The sequence below is a fragment of the Notothenia coriiceps genome, unplaced genomic scaffold (genome assembly GCF_000735185.1).
Source record: "Notothenia coriiceps isolate Sejong01 unplaced genomic scaffold, NC01 NC01_scaffold00028443, whole genome shotgun sequence".
Classification (NCBI taxonomy): domain Eukaryota; kingdom Metazoa; phylum Chordata; class Actinopteri; order Perciformes; family Nototheniidae; genus Notothenia; species Notothenia coriiceps.
This window is the reverse complement of record NW_011361144.1, coordinates 43,899-58,355: the sequence shown is the minus strand read 5'-3', so window position 1 is coordinate 58,355 and position 14,457 is coordinate 43,899. Positions and strand designations below refer to the sequence as shown.

At 40.4% G+C, this 14,457-nt stretch overlaps 1 protein-coding gene across 1 annotated transcript in view; it reads right to left on the bottom strand.

Moving 5' to 3' along the window:
- Positions 1–11,869: 11,869 nt before the first annotated feature.
- The window catches only part of gpr176 (G protein-coupled receptor 176), a 21,893-nt gene continuing 19,305 nt past the window's right edge, over positions 11,870–14,457 (bottom strand). Inside the window, exon 3 of the mRNA XM_010785946.1 lies at positions 11,870–13,999. Within this exon, the coding sequence (XP_010784248.1) occupies positions 12,772–13,999 (1,228 nt within the window). The 3' untranslated portion in view covers positions 11,870–12,771. The remainder of the gene's footprint in view (positions 14,000–14,457) is intronic.

The window sequence follows — 14,457 nt, the reverse complement described above, 5'->3', positions numbered from 1 at the left end:
CATGTAAATTGGTCTGCAGGCTCCACAAGGTTTGAATAGAACTTACAGGGTTATACTCGTACCTGTGAAAATAGCACATCCTAAATGGTTGTGTAAAAAAAAGAAAAAAGAAGAAGGAATTTGAGATTTAAAGACCCTCAGAATACAAATGTCTGGGTTGCTCTTTCTACGAATAAACCAAAGGCCTGTCAGAAGTCTTGTTTCGTGGGACTTCTTTCCTGAAAAAAAGACCTTTTGGCACCCAGGAGGTGTTTCTGGCACCAGGGTGAGAGTCTGATCCACGCTAGCTGCAAGTGTCCTCTCCCCTCTGGGCCCCAGAATAACACATTTTCTTAAGACAGACTTCTCTCGAAAGCAAAGCAGTAGTAAATCTTTCAACAGTCTCATGCAACACACACGTAAATCATGCAGCATGCAGCTACTGAGCCAGGGCTAAAACAACATGACATTGTTTTATTTTCTTTACCCGCATTCACGTTTGTCCTTTTCTCCACACATATTCAGTTTCTTATCATCACATGTGGCCGCTGGACTCTGTCGTATTTGGCATGTGTCATCTGGCCACACAGTCGACATGTATTTGATAGTCCAGATACAAAAAAAAACTATCTATAGAAAGGGATTTACCCTCTTTTATCCAGCAGATGGGGTAAGAACTCCAACTAAATTGAAGGTCTTGATTAGGGATAATTATGACTTTTATTCTGTCTGGTTTTTGTATTTATTACAGACCTTTCAGAGCTTGGTAATTTGTGGATTCCTATGTCATGTAGTCAAATTAATATATGACTTTGACTCTGAAGAGGCTTGAAATATTGACATAAATGCCATGCAATACATCAAATCCTAATAAAAATCTGAAGATACATTCCTTTATCAAACACAAAATGTATTAATTTTCCCTAAAAAGGTCTGGTTTTACTGGACTCAGATTGAATCAAGCCAGGCGCTTAGAGAAGAGATTAACCCTCCTGTTGTCTTCGGGTCAAATCTGACCGATTTACTACTTTAATCAATCATAACCTTTTTATTTTACATTCGATTGCGTTAAGGCTTTATAATATCCTTCACAGTAGACATTTGAACATAACATGGCTGATCACCACTTTCATTGAATTTTGGATNTTTTTTGTTTTACATTTGATTGCATTAAGGCTTTATAATATCCTTCACAGTAGACATTTGAACATAACATGGCTGATCACCACTTTCATTGAATTTTGGATGATTTAGTCAACTTTGTAAAACCCATGGTGTTCCCGGAATTAGTAACCATCCGGATGAGATCACACACACACACACACACACACACACACACACACACACACACACACACACACACACACACACACACACACACACACACACACACACACACACAACAACTTAACATCCCGCTCTTATGTGCCCATCCCCCCGCATGGATCAAACCTGGCACACGCAATACATGTTCAGTGTCTATTCTATATTTACTGCAGTTGTTCATGTATACCAGTAGTCTGATACAATATTTACAGTTTGAAAGGGTGTTAAATGAAATGTGGTGATGATGAATGGTTTTTGTGTTAATGTTAGCAGTTAAAACAAGACCGGTCAAATTTGACCGAGAACACCAAAGTAAGGGGGTAAACGAAGACAATAGAAGTTAAGTTGTGTGTTATGAGTTATGCTGTGCATGTTGGCGTATCGTTAATAATGTCCAATTCATGTTTGAACATTTCAATTTTTCGAAGTATTGCTATTGTAATTGTATTAAAAATGTATATTATGGATGAAAATATGGTTAACAAATTATTATGTTGTGTTTATGCATGGTTTATAATCTTTCAAATGCAGATTTTGTTGCTATTAATGTCACTTTGGCGTGTTATATCTTAACCTGCTCCTTTATTAATTTGATACATCTTGCAAAATGACATGGGAATTGGGATTTGAAGAGTTTTAACTGTTCTATTCTGTACTTAAGTGCACATTGTTTATCACATATCTGAATTCACACATGAACTCTCTTTAATTTAACTATTTTTCCTATTCAAATGTAGCCAAGAGCTGAAACTTAAGCTGACACGCTTCTACATAAACTGATCCTCCAACCTGTTCAACATTGCAATTCGAACAGCTGATAAATCTTCATAATGTGATATTATGAATATGTAATACTTGGTGTTGCACTCAACCGTTAAATGACCAACAGAGCCGTCCATCAGCCGCCTGCTGGGTGTCTCTGATCATCTGACTGTGTACAGAGATGGATGTGCGTCTGTCAGCTGGACCGCCTCCTGCTACACACATTCCTCGTGTGAATCTGCTTTAAATCCTGCACAACACTGAGGCTTTGATGGTTGCTGACATGAAAACGTGAAGAAGGTGGAAATGTGCCAGTCTGGTGAGTGAAAGCTGTTCAGTAATGTGTGTTTAATTGTCAGGAATGGAGAAAGTGCCCGGAGGATGGGACAGGCTCTTTTCCTCACGACTCATCACAGCCAGCGCCTGCCACTCCAAAACCATGACCTGGACAAAACATCTGACACAGTTTACATTCATCATCACCAAACTGTGATTTATTTCCAACAAACAGCAACAACTTATTAAGGAAATCTTAATTATCTGTCCTTTTATTTTCACTTTGATGCATATCTGATTATGGTGCAAAAACGATTTATTGTGGGGCAATACCGCCCCCTTATGGCATAGGCATTGCTTCAATTAGTTTATATTGCCTTCAACTGGTTGTGCAGCTTCCTTTTGGTAAGATTTCACTGACAAAAAAAACTATAATCTCATTTAAAATTCTTAAATGTAGGCTTTCATTGAAATAGTTTAGTTTAAGAACTGCATGATCTGCAGCCAATTTTCTCACTAGACTATAATATAATATATTTTGTATTGTCTGTTTTTACTTCACTTTTGTTCAAATGTTACTCTGTGCTTTGTAAGAGCTATTCAAATAAAGGTCAGGTCAATTAAATGTCTAAATTACAACACTCAAACGTGTCACCTAATGGTTTCTACTCAAGTAGATACATTCAGAAAAATGAAATGTCATATTAGATAAAAGCGGCTAAATGACTGAGGAACAGGCTCGCTGCAGAATTATAATTACAGTCATGCTGGGGACAAAATGTCAGCTGTCTGGCTCAGTGCACGCTGAGAAAGAGAAATGTTAAGCCTTTTAAATCACTTTCAAATATGAAACATGTGAACTCTGAAACAAAGTGATGTCATTGAAAACCATTTCACAGGCTTGTTCTGAACTCTAAATGCTGTCATGCATTAACAGTCTCTGAAGTCCCTGGCCAGCTTGAGGCCCCACGCAAAGTTATATGCAACCCGATATCACGGCAAGACGTGTACATGTGACGATTTACCATGCTGGGAGACGTGAAGATGTCACGATTTCGTCCCTTCAAACGTGACAGTTACACGGTATTGTTAACATGGCCCAACCAGTGGAGAAATACCCGGAAATGCCAAGCAAATGCTACCCCGACGGTCGGTTGTTATTGTCAATATTAATATAATAATGATTTATTTTCTAATAGTCACACTTGATTTCGCCGATTTTCTTGTTGCCCCAGCTGGTCAACAACTCTTTTAGCAGAAGCAAAGGCCACATTAATGTATTAAATCGATGTTAATCCATGCGCGTGGATGTGGAATTAACGGACGTGACGTTGTGCGATTGCGTTGCCAGGCAACAGCTTCGGTTCATGTTAATTTACAAACTCTTCAACTAGAACCGTAGTTATATTTAAAAACATTTTAGAAGGCCTCACGAAATATTTTAATGTAAATTAAAATGTAAATGTGAAGGAATGTGTGTATAACAAAATACATCCGCATAGGTGCGACGCATTTGCGGCTCAGTTGAGGCTCCCTCCGCAAGATGAGGCCCCACGCAGTCTGCATGATCTGGCTGTAGAGAGGGACGGCCCTGGATAACCAGCATGCTTTTTGTGAGAGCAGCACTTGTGATTTATAGAAATAAACTGTATAACAGTAAGTGTTACTCTCAAAATGAAGGGGTTTGCAAAAATGTATTTGATGTCCATCCTATGGCATGACAGTAAGACTTTATCCAAGCCTTTACATTAACTAATATGGAAAACAATAAAGCTGTTGTTTCCCGATTTAACTATTCTGGAAATGTCTTTTGAAAAGCTCATAGTAGAGACAAAAACAAGTGTACGAACATATCTTTATGAACATGTCTTGAAAACCCTAATGTGGATGCATGTTGCTTTTGAACATTAACATTGTTGTTTGTGTGTGGGCGCTGAGTCACACTGAGGTTTTTAGGGGATAATGTCAAGCCGCTGCAGGTTGTGTGGTAGTGAAGTTTATCACACAGAGCGTTACATTGGCCACTTGGGAGCAGCAGAAACAAGCTGTGAACACAACGTTGACATATTTTGTGTCTTAGCAAACAGATTTACTGTTGACACATCCAGCATTGGGAGGTCTTTAGGTGTGGTTGTGTTGGCCCCTTGATAAACAAATCTCAATTGATATTCACTCTCCTTTCAGCTCTGTGAATGTGTTCACCAGCTCATCACTTACTTTGACCTTCTGCTGGTCAGTACGGGACAGAACCTGTACAGTAATGTGTTTAAGAAAACAGCTGACTACTACAGCAAAAGATTACAACATGAGGGCAGCGAGTGTGAAAAAACAATGAGCTAAAATGTACAACAATTTGCTATAATGCTGTTGAGAGTCCATTTTACACTTNTTAATATGGAATTGTGTGCCTCTACTGTGACATGTTTGCATGCTTAAATGTTCATGCTGCAGCACCTCTTTTCACCCTCTGTCTGAAACCAGTGCCCAGTCTGCTCTGATTGGTTAGCTGGTCGGCTATGTTGTGATTGGTCAACTGCATAGAGATGTCCCGCCCCTTAGTCTATCACGTACAATGTGTCGGAGCTCTATCCAATAGAAGTACAAGTGTTACATAGTGATGTCACTATGTTACGGAAGTAAACAAAGGAGTCCAATGGAGGTGTTTCAGGCACGGGGAGGGGGAGTGGGAGAGAAACTCCCTCTGGGAACTTTGCAGACCATTTACATGCACACAATCCTAGAACACACTACAGGAAAGGGGAAACCCCAAAAAGCGTAATAGGGCCTCTTTAAATAAAACATTTCCCGAGACATGAGGGGAAAAAGACTCCAGGAAAAAGCGTATTTTCTTCCAATGCAATTCTTATTGTCCTGATTGTACAGATTATATAACGGTTATCCTGTCCGTTCCTGCTTTCAGTAACATCACCACTATTCTGAGAATTGGGGGGTGGGTTGGGGGGGGGGGGGTTGCCATGGGGATATCTGCCGGTTGCCATTCACCAGCACATGTAATTGTTCCTCTTCACTGTCTCTCTTTCCCTTTCTCCCCGTCTCCCCGTGCTCCTCATGCAGCACTTCACACACAGTCGAGGGCGTTATTGAAAAACAGACAATAAAGGGGACAGTGTGTTTATGTGTGTGTGGGTATATGCTTATGAATTATTGTGGGTTTGTAAACCTCATACTGAAGTTGAGAGAGAAACAAAGAAGCAAATTATATATGTCAAAATAAAACCCTATGAATGTGTCCTGTATTAAAAAGGTACTTATGACAGCTCGGATGTCAGAGTTTTCCTTTAATACATGAATGTTCCAGCAAGGAAGAATGTTCTCAAAGAAGCCCCTGCCTATATATCAACTAATAGAAATGACATAGTATAGCCTTGACAGAAAGTGATATATAATGGTGTGGCCATTCAAAGCACACGTAAAGACTCCGGATGTAGACTGTGTTCAATGGAAAATATATATATAGCACCATTATACTGAGCTGGGAGCTTTTCAATAACTCACACACACACAAACTCACGTACTTATTGAATATGTTTGGACGTGCATCTTTCACAAAGAAATGTCACAATGCTGTTATGCCAAAGATATTGAAGTGAATGTTATTTACATTGATTGTTGTGCTTTTATGTATGTCTTAATGTGTGCATATGTATAAATGTGTCTGTTGATTGTGTATATATAGGATATACATATGTTTATACATATTTTTATATATTTGTATTTTTGTATTCGGGATTGTGGGAAGTGGTATTTCGATCTCTCTGTCTGTACACACAAACTGAAAGATCGTCAATAAAGTTGACTTTGACAGGTTTCAAAATGGTTACTGCTCACATTGTAGTCACATCAAAAATTGTCCAAATCATCTATTTCTTAACAACTATAAAGACCAATTGTGTAGAATATTTGTAATAAGCAAGTAAGTAAGAGATTTGATTTTGATGTATCTACCAGTGGGGGTTTTGCAGCCGTGTTGCAAGCACTCACCTCTGCAATTCTGTGTAGAGTTGATGTAAAGTCAACTGGAGCACGGTGCACTGAAAGGTTAACGTTTCCCATCACAGTGCAGAGACTCAGCTTGCCTTCAATAACCTCCCCTAATGAGGAACTAATTCAGCCAGGCTGGAAAACAGGGAGGACACAAAAGGATGCATGTAGGCAGGGTTCACAATTATATAATCACAAGAGAAAGGGAAACTGTTATTTATGATAATTACTCCTATTCTTTTCATTTGAAAGGACGCAGTTACTTGCGTCATGTCATAAAAAGCTCTATGTATTTTCTTTTGTATTTTCGCTTTTTATTATTGTATAATTGTGAAGGTTTTGTCCCTTTCTATCCGACTGTATCCTGCATGTACAGTCATCAACGTAACAGGAGTTTGTCTCCATGGAAATGCATAAAGTAAATGGGGTGTGGCGGCTATAAGAAAAAGTGCTTGACTCACCCTATCTCAGATCTATAGTCTGCGATAGAGTGAGTCTGCAGGTCAACTGTGACTCACCACGCTTTCTCCTCCGAGCTGTCAGAAGCTCTGGCTCGAGTTCAGAAGAAAAGCTGTGTCTCTCTGCCCTCAGGCTCTCAAAACGCTTCTTTCCACCTGTCATGACTGTGCTCATTTATCAGGGCCACAACAAAATCTATTCAGACAGATTTCTTAAACCTTCAGCTTCATATACAAAGATAAAGGTGTCTGTTTTTGGACAAAGGGGTTTGAAATGGCATTTAAAGAGGTCCAACTTATTATAGTGTTTCACAAAGCACAAAAAGTAATTAACTGTACATTTAAAAAAAAAGGTGATATGGTGGAGCAAGAGGAGATATTTAAAGCTCAAAATGGACTGGTTAGAAAAGAAGGAAAATTAAACTACACTTAGGGGTCATGATATTCCCGATTATATATTGTTGGCCTTTAAACATTTATTGATTTTCAGCATACCAGGGGGGGAAATGCTGTGAAGAATAAATACATTTAAGTAAGTGCTAGAGAACATATTAACTGAAATGGCCTCTGAAAGTTCACATAACAATCAGGGAGAGATTGTTTCTAAGAAGCTGAACTGAGTCACAAGAGAACAGAGGAAATTAAAAACCTGAGAGGAGTGACATTTTGTTTGTGTAATTTTCCTTTTCTGTGGGGGGCTCTTGAACTACACCCAGAGGACTTCTCTTCCTCTGAGTCACGCCACATTGTCCTCCTGTCTCACGTCTTTCTCCTCACACCCTGTCTGAAGCCCTCGGAGAAACACTGAAGCTGCACTGGAGCATCTGGGTCTAACTGTTGCCTAGCAACCACGTCAAATAAATTCAGTCTTTGCTTCCAGTTATTATGCCTATTGTTGTTACAAGTAAAACAACATATCAAGCAGTTACAATCTCTTCACTGCTGGATCTATTATCTAGTAAGTGGACTTTTTTGTTTTAGTTTTTGAAGATGTTGTTAAAGGGTCCCTCTAATGCTCATTTTCAGGAGCATATTACTATGTAGTGTCTCTACTATGACGTTTCCATACTTTAATGTTCAAAAAGGTCATTATTTTTCTCATACTGCCTGTGATGCAGTACCTATTTTCTCCCTCTGTCTGAAACCAGAGTCCAGTCTGCTCTGATTGGTTGGCCAGCTCTGTTGTGATTTGTCAACATCTTAGAGATGTCCTGCCCTTTAGCCTAACACTTAGAATGTGTTGGATAACAAATAGTATAGAATGAAACGAAAAGCAAAACTTAAACACTTAGTCGATTGAAAGAAAAATTATTGGATTTTATTTATCATTCAGTCATTTCTCCTGCAAAAACATCTAATAGTGCCAGCTTCAAAATTGTGAGGATTTGCTTCCCTTCCTTTTTGTTGTTTTAAAGAAACAGCATTTAGTTTGGTGTCTTTACAGATTAAACTGTGTTTCTGAGTAAGAACAACTGACTTCATTATGTTGATTTGAATTTCAATCCACATTAAACTGGACCCTAAGTGGCAGAGAGCATAAACAGCATCTGTTTTAATTCAACATACAGAATGAAGTCCTTTCAATTAATGCAGACTGGATGGATTTGCATAAGGCGTTAACATAAAAAACCCAATTAGGAACAAAGCCACTGTGCTGCATTTCCACAAGTTATTCTGAAAGCATTAGACAAATGAATATGTAATGTATGCATAACTCTTTAATTTAGAAGCTCAGTGAAAAGAACGTGTTCATGAAATGTATTTTCAAAAAACCAATCCTATTATACAAGCCCTTTGTAGTGTTTTTGAGCTTCATATTGGTATTTAATTAGTAATAAAATCTGCCTTTGTATATCCACCTCTTACCTACTTGTTTTCCATAAGACTGCACCAGTTACACAAGACTATTTTCCACAGCAGACTTTCCATGAGATCTGCGAGGGGAGAAATCAACAATGACGACAATTCCTGCTTAGATTACAATAAACCAAAGCTGACAACAAACAGAGAGTTTGTTCTCCTGCTTCTGCTACACAAAAAGCTCCTTGTGCTCCTTCTTAAACAGACTGCAAAGAAGATTAAACTCTACTTCTACAGTCTGGATTGCAGCTGCTAGAAATTGTTTTAATTTAAAATGAAAAACTGTGATTTCCTCTGCCATGTATGCTAACAAGAGAGCATTTATAGTGAAATGAAGCTGAGTGTTGTTTGTTGACATGGTTCTGGTTCCAAACCTCGGGGTTATTCTGCTGAGAGAATACATTACAGATTTTGCTTAGTCAGTAAGCCTCTGATCTCTTATTAATGAGTCTAGACTCTAGACGCTCAATACCCCTTCAGTCAAAAAAAACATGTGAAAACACGATGAAAAACATTGCCTTTTATGAAGTAACTGGAGAAAAACAAAAAAGATGGTTAGTTTCACACAGTTTGTACAGTAAGGAAGTGTTTTACTAATGATGCATCGTGACACATTATATGTGGCTGTAAATGTGGAGAGTATGCACAAAAAGGCAACGAAATGTACTAATTTCTTTCTTCAACTTTAAAGTAATACATTTGCATGAAAATATACAAGAAAAATACTTACTTTGAGAAACCACAAGGACAGATTAGTGGCTGTTCTGGAGCTTTCAGTCAGGCTGCCTGGGCTTCATCAGCTCAGATAGAGTTTTCCAAGTTGTCATTGAACTGTAGATGTATACATTTACATTTCTTCTCGCACTTCGATGACTTCTCGTACAAGATGGGGATAAAAGATCAGATTCAAGGTTGATTTTATCGCACCCCGAAACCCGATGATGAGGAAGATCATGATTACAGCTTGTAATAATGAGATTACAAGTAAAGAATATGGAATCAATTGTTTGTTTCATCATCTGACACCAGCCTTCCTGACTGGAAAGACCACGTTGAATCTGTCTGTAAAACGATCAAATGAAATATTTACTTTCTCTGCACTCTCTGTTTTTTTTAGGATAAATACATACATTCTTCTTCTTGTGTGACTATAAGTTCAACTGTAATATTATATCCTCCTGGGACCCGAGGAAAAAAAGTGTCTTCCAATTTCCTTTTTCTTGTGATTTCCTACCTATTTAGTGTGAAAAAGACATCTTGCAATTTAGACTTTTTTTTAAATGTTACAGTATGTCCACTGTAGAGGACGCCGGGACCATATTAGTTTGAAAAGACAGCCAAAATGAACAGATAGACTATGTAACGTATCATGGTTATAGAGTGATATTAATACAATAATACATTCACCTTTATTTAAAACATGAATAAGTAATTGATCTGAACATTGCTGTTTATTTGGTCACTAAAAAACTAGTTTGGTTTTTGGTGAATCTTTCCAGATCTTCAAAGAGTTTGTAGTCAATGTAGTGGAAAAGTACCTCATTGACTCCAGTCGGCAGGGGCTGTAGGGTCATCTTGACTAGTTGCATGGATGTGGTCTCCATTTGACCTTGCTCATAGAAACAAAGCTTGCATTCCTGAGGCAATTCTCATTTTTCATGGCTCCACTTAAAATATAAACATCAATAAGACATACGTGCTACTCTTGGCTCACAGAGGGCCATGTCTTTCCAGCTCGTCCCTATCTGTCTCTCTGTCTGTATCTGTGCGCTCATGGAGCCTCCTGCATCTTTCCCCCCCTTCCTCTTGACCCTCTTCTATCCCAGGTGTGAAATCCTCATCTCTCTCATCATCTGAGAGCTCAAAATCTGAATCTCCCTTAACTATCTGGTGCAGAAAATGTCTGCTTCAGTTCCGTCTCCTGCAACAATATTGAGTCATTAAGTCCATGAAGACGGTCCTGACGTCCATAGAATGGACATTTATAAAAGGGCTGTTATTTGAAAACTTGAATTATTGAATTGCTTTCAGAACTAATTATATAGTTCCTCACATGTTAATAAACAAGAACATATATGATTTTCATGGTAAAAATTACAATTATTCAACAATATTTGACTTCTCCTGCTTCTATAACATTTAGTTTTTGGTATGCCAGCCATTTTGGATGAAAAGAAAGAGGAACTTCCCAGCATGCAATTCTAACCAATGACATAACACTGGAAAGACCAGGATGTCCTCTGTACAGTACATCAGGGATTGATAGAGTAGCTCAAAAGAGTAAAAGGAGATGCATGTTAACAAAATGTCCTACAGTGGACATTTTCAATGGGCTGGGTCCCAGGAGGATATGGCACATTGTGTCTATGTAGGATGCAATCTGTCATAAGAACCAGATGTGGAAAATGGGTTTTATATTCATTTGAAATGTCAAGCCTTTTGTGCAAATCAGGTTCCAAGACTCACCTCATGTTAAACCCTTTCTGTATAATATCACTGCTCTGAACCTCTGTCGTCAAGCTCATAATGGTCTCAGTAAAAGGTTGTTTGAATAAGACCTGAATTAAATCATGTGGAAAAAATGAGTGAAGGCCAGAGTATTCTTAAACACACCAAAGAAATCAATGGTTTTCCTGTTGCACTGTGACGCATTGAATTACGCGCAGCATTTAAGACTCAAAACTGTATCTCCACCATGGCAGCTACTGTTTTTTGCCATAACAGTCTCTAAAAAGTCAACAACAGAGCAGCAGACGTAGAAGAATAATCACATTACATCCTGCTTTTAAGTAGTAGCAATGTATACTGTTTCCAGTCAAGTGTGAGTGCACAATTCCACCTGATAACAGCACAGGTAGGATGCAGCATATGCATCCAGGTTTTTGTGGACACAGCAGGGGATTGTGGGTAGCCCAGAAGGGAGTTACAGCTTGACAAATATTTGAAGTGCAGCCCGGCTCTGTTTGCCTCGGCCAAAGCTTCAGGTTGAGGCTGCTACTATTGAATTATGCCTCACACGGGAGACACAGCCAACAGGGTGAGAGTCTGAGAAATTGAAAACCATTTCACAGCTTCTGATGATGTAAAAAGCCGCGCTTGTACTACGGCTTTTTTTTCCGCTTAATTTTTTTCACAGTCATTCGATTGAGGAATTGATTTTCAGGAAAACCAGGGAGAAATCCATGAAATTGATTTTTCGTGGATACTTGGAGCTGGATTTTCTTTTCTGTGTATTTTTGTATTAAAACATACTGGTAACGTTCTTCCATTTTTTCTGTTTATGTAATGCACTGTGTGTTCCAGAAAACAAGTCTAAAAACACAGATAAACCCTGAACATTTCACATTTTTATAACAGGTATTTGCATACATTACATCTGCATTTTTTATCTTTATCAAATCCACTTACATTTGAAGTACAAATGACAACAACATCTAACACATTAGAGGATATGTAAATATTTCTCAAAAGCGACGTGAGAAAAAAAGGCCAGCGAGGGACGAGTTAATCCCAAAAAGTGAAGCAAACATAGTTACAAAAAACATTCCCACAAAGGGTTAAGAGAAAGGACTGACACTGAGATGTGTTCATTTACAGAGTGCAATCACAGCATAACCATTTTACAAAATGTGTTGATAGTAGTTTCAATATCCTCACTTCATAATGTGCTATGGAAATATATTATTCTGTATCAGTGCATCCCTCGGGATAATTGGATTTGTACAGTGTGTCCTGTTCAACTACCGATGCCAGCTCTAATCAAAACAGATTCAAAAACAGAGATCTGTTGTCCCAATAATCATGCAGCTGTTATAGAAGTCCTTAATCAAGTAATTGGATCTGTCCGAGTCGCAAGGGAAGTTGGACACATTTCACCCAGCGTGGTAAATATTTGATATCAAACTGATTCTTGTCCAATAAGAAAACTGCAGTAGTCGAGCTGAAAAACCTTCTACAAAGCGTCTGAGAAAATTGAAAAAATGTTTGAATTGACAAAGAGAAACCAAGCGGCGTCTCACCGAGCAGCTTGACACATCAATATCCTGCCGAAGCCCCCCCCCCCACCCCCTGTAATGAGTGGGGTCCAGAGCTGCGGATCAGAGGCGGTTCACAGGTCCACGGTGGCGATGGTGCTCACCTTGTTGTTCCGGCTGATCCGCCTCTCGGGCCGCGGCCGGGGCAGCTTGGTCTGGATCAGCTCCTCGGGGGTGTTCCCCAGCGGCGGCAGCAGCCTCTTCTTGCTGTTCCTTGTCTCTGGTAACCACTGGGGGGGCAGCTCGAAGGGTCCGAACCCAAACTGTGGGGAGTCCTCCGCCTCGGTAGGGGTCGCTGGGGCCACCTGAGATGAAGAGGCGTAAGCACACGTGTGGACCGGAGACGTCCGCGGCGCTGTGACTAAAGGAGGGCCATCCTTAGTGATGATCAGACCCCCCCCTGACCCCTGCAGAGGGTCCTTTGTGGTGATCACCTCCCCTCTAAAGCTCCCCAGTCTCGACCTGCCCTTGAGGTCGTCTTTAGGCCCAGAGCAGCCCCCTGATAGTTGAGGAGGGACCTCGTTCTCCACGTCCTCCTCCTCCTCAGAGGGCCTGTAGATCTGCTGCTGGCCGATGTTAAACATCTCCAGGAGCTGGCTCCCGGAGCGGCCGGCGGTCTCCAGCCCAACCGGCTCCCCGATCACCCCCTCCGCTCCCAAAGAGTCCAGTGCCCCGGTGCTGACCACGTTACGGCGGCTGTAGCGTCTGTGGATCCGGGCCAGCAGGTCCAGCCAGCTGTGGCGCGCCGAGCGGTTCACAGTGAGAAACAGAAGAGGGTTTGTGAGCAGGGACACCTTGGGGAGCCAGAGCGCCGTCAGGTACAAGGAGGCGGGGAGCTCTTTAGTGTCTGCCAAGATGGTGCGATACACCACCAGAGCTCCGTAGGGGGCGCTGCAGGCGGAGAAGGCCAATACCACTGCCAGCAGCGTGGCGTGCAGCTCGGCTTCTCTCTGGGACACGTACGGGATGGAGATGCTGCTCTGGGGAGTCCGCAGCGCCGCGATGATCACCTTCTTCTTCTGGCTGCTGCTGAGTGCTCTGCGGATCAGCAGCATGAAGAAGAAGACCAGCGCGAGAGGCATGATCAACGTGGTGACGTTGTAGACCAACACGTACACCATGTGGCCCAGCGAGCGGGCGTGGTCATCGGAGCAGGACGAGGTGACGTACACATCCGTCACATTGGTCACGGCGAACGCGGGGAGGCTGACCACCATGGCGTGGACCCAGATGTAGATGACCAGATCTCGGGATCTCGCATCGGAGATTTTCCTCTCCAACGGGTACAGCACAGAGTAATATCTAGACGCAGAAAGACAAATAATTTCAGCATTAAGGCCTTTCTCAGTGAACGTGTCAGTTTCACAGTAGGAAAAGCACAGATTTTAAAGAAAGGAAATGTTTAATAAATGTTTCTTCAAAATACCTTCACAGGAAATTCTCAGGAAATGAAAAGATATTTGTAGAGAAAACCCAAATGAACCAAACCCTTTAACCTGTTAAACCCCAAGCCTGTTTTTCAGGTCTCAGGCTCGAAAAATGACATTTCCAGAACAAATGACCATAACTACACTTCTAAAAGGGGAAACTTAATAATCTTTTTTCTCTAGGTAATGGTAAACCTGTGAGTTGGATGTAGAAAAGTCAGAATCAATATAGATGTTTTTTATTTTAAAGAAAATTCCGATTGAACATAGATTATAGTGTCCGTCCAAAAAATATTTTTTACTTATAGTGAAAACTACCCTTGGATGATGGTA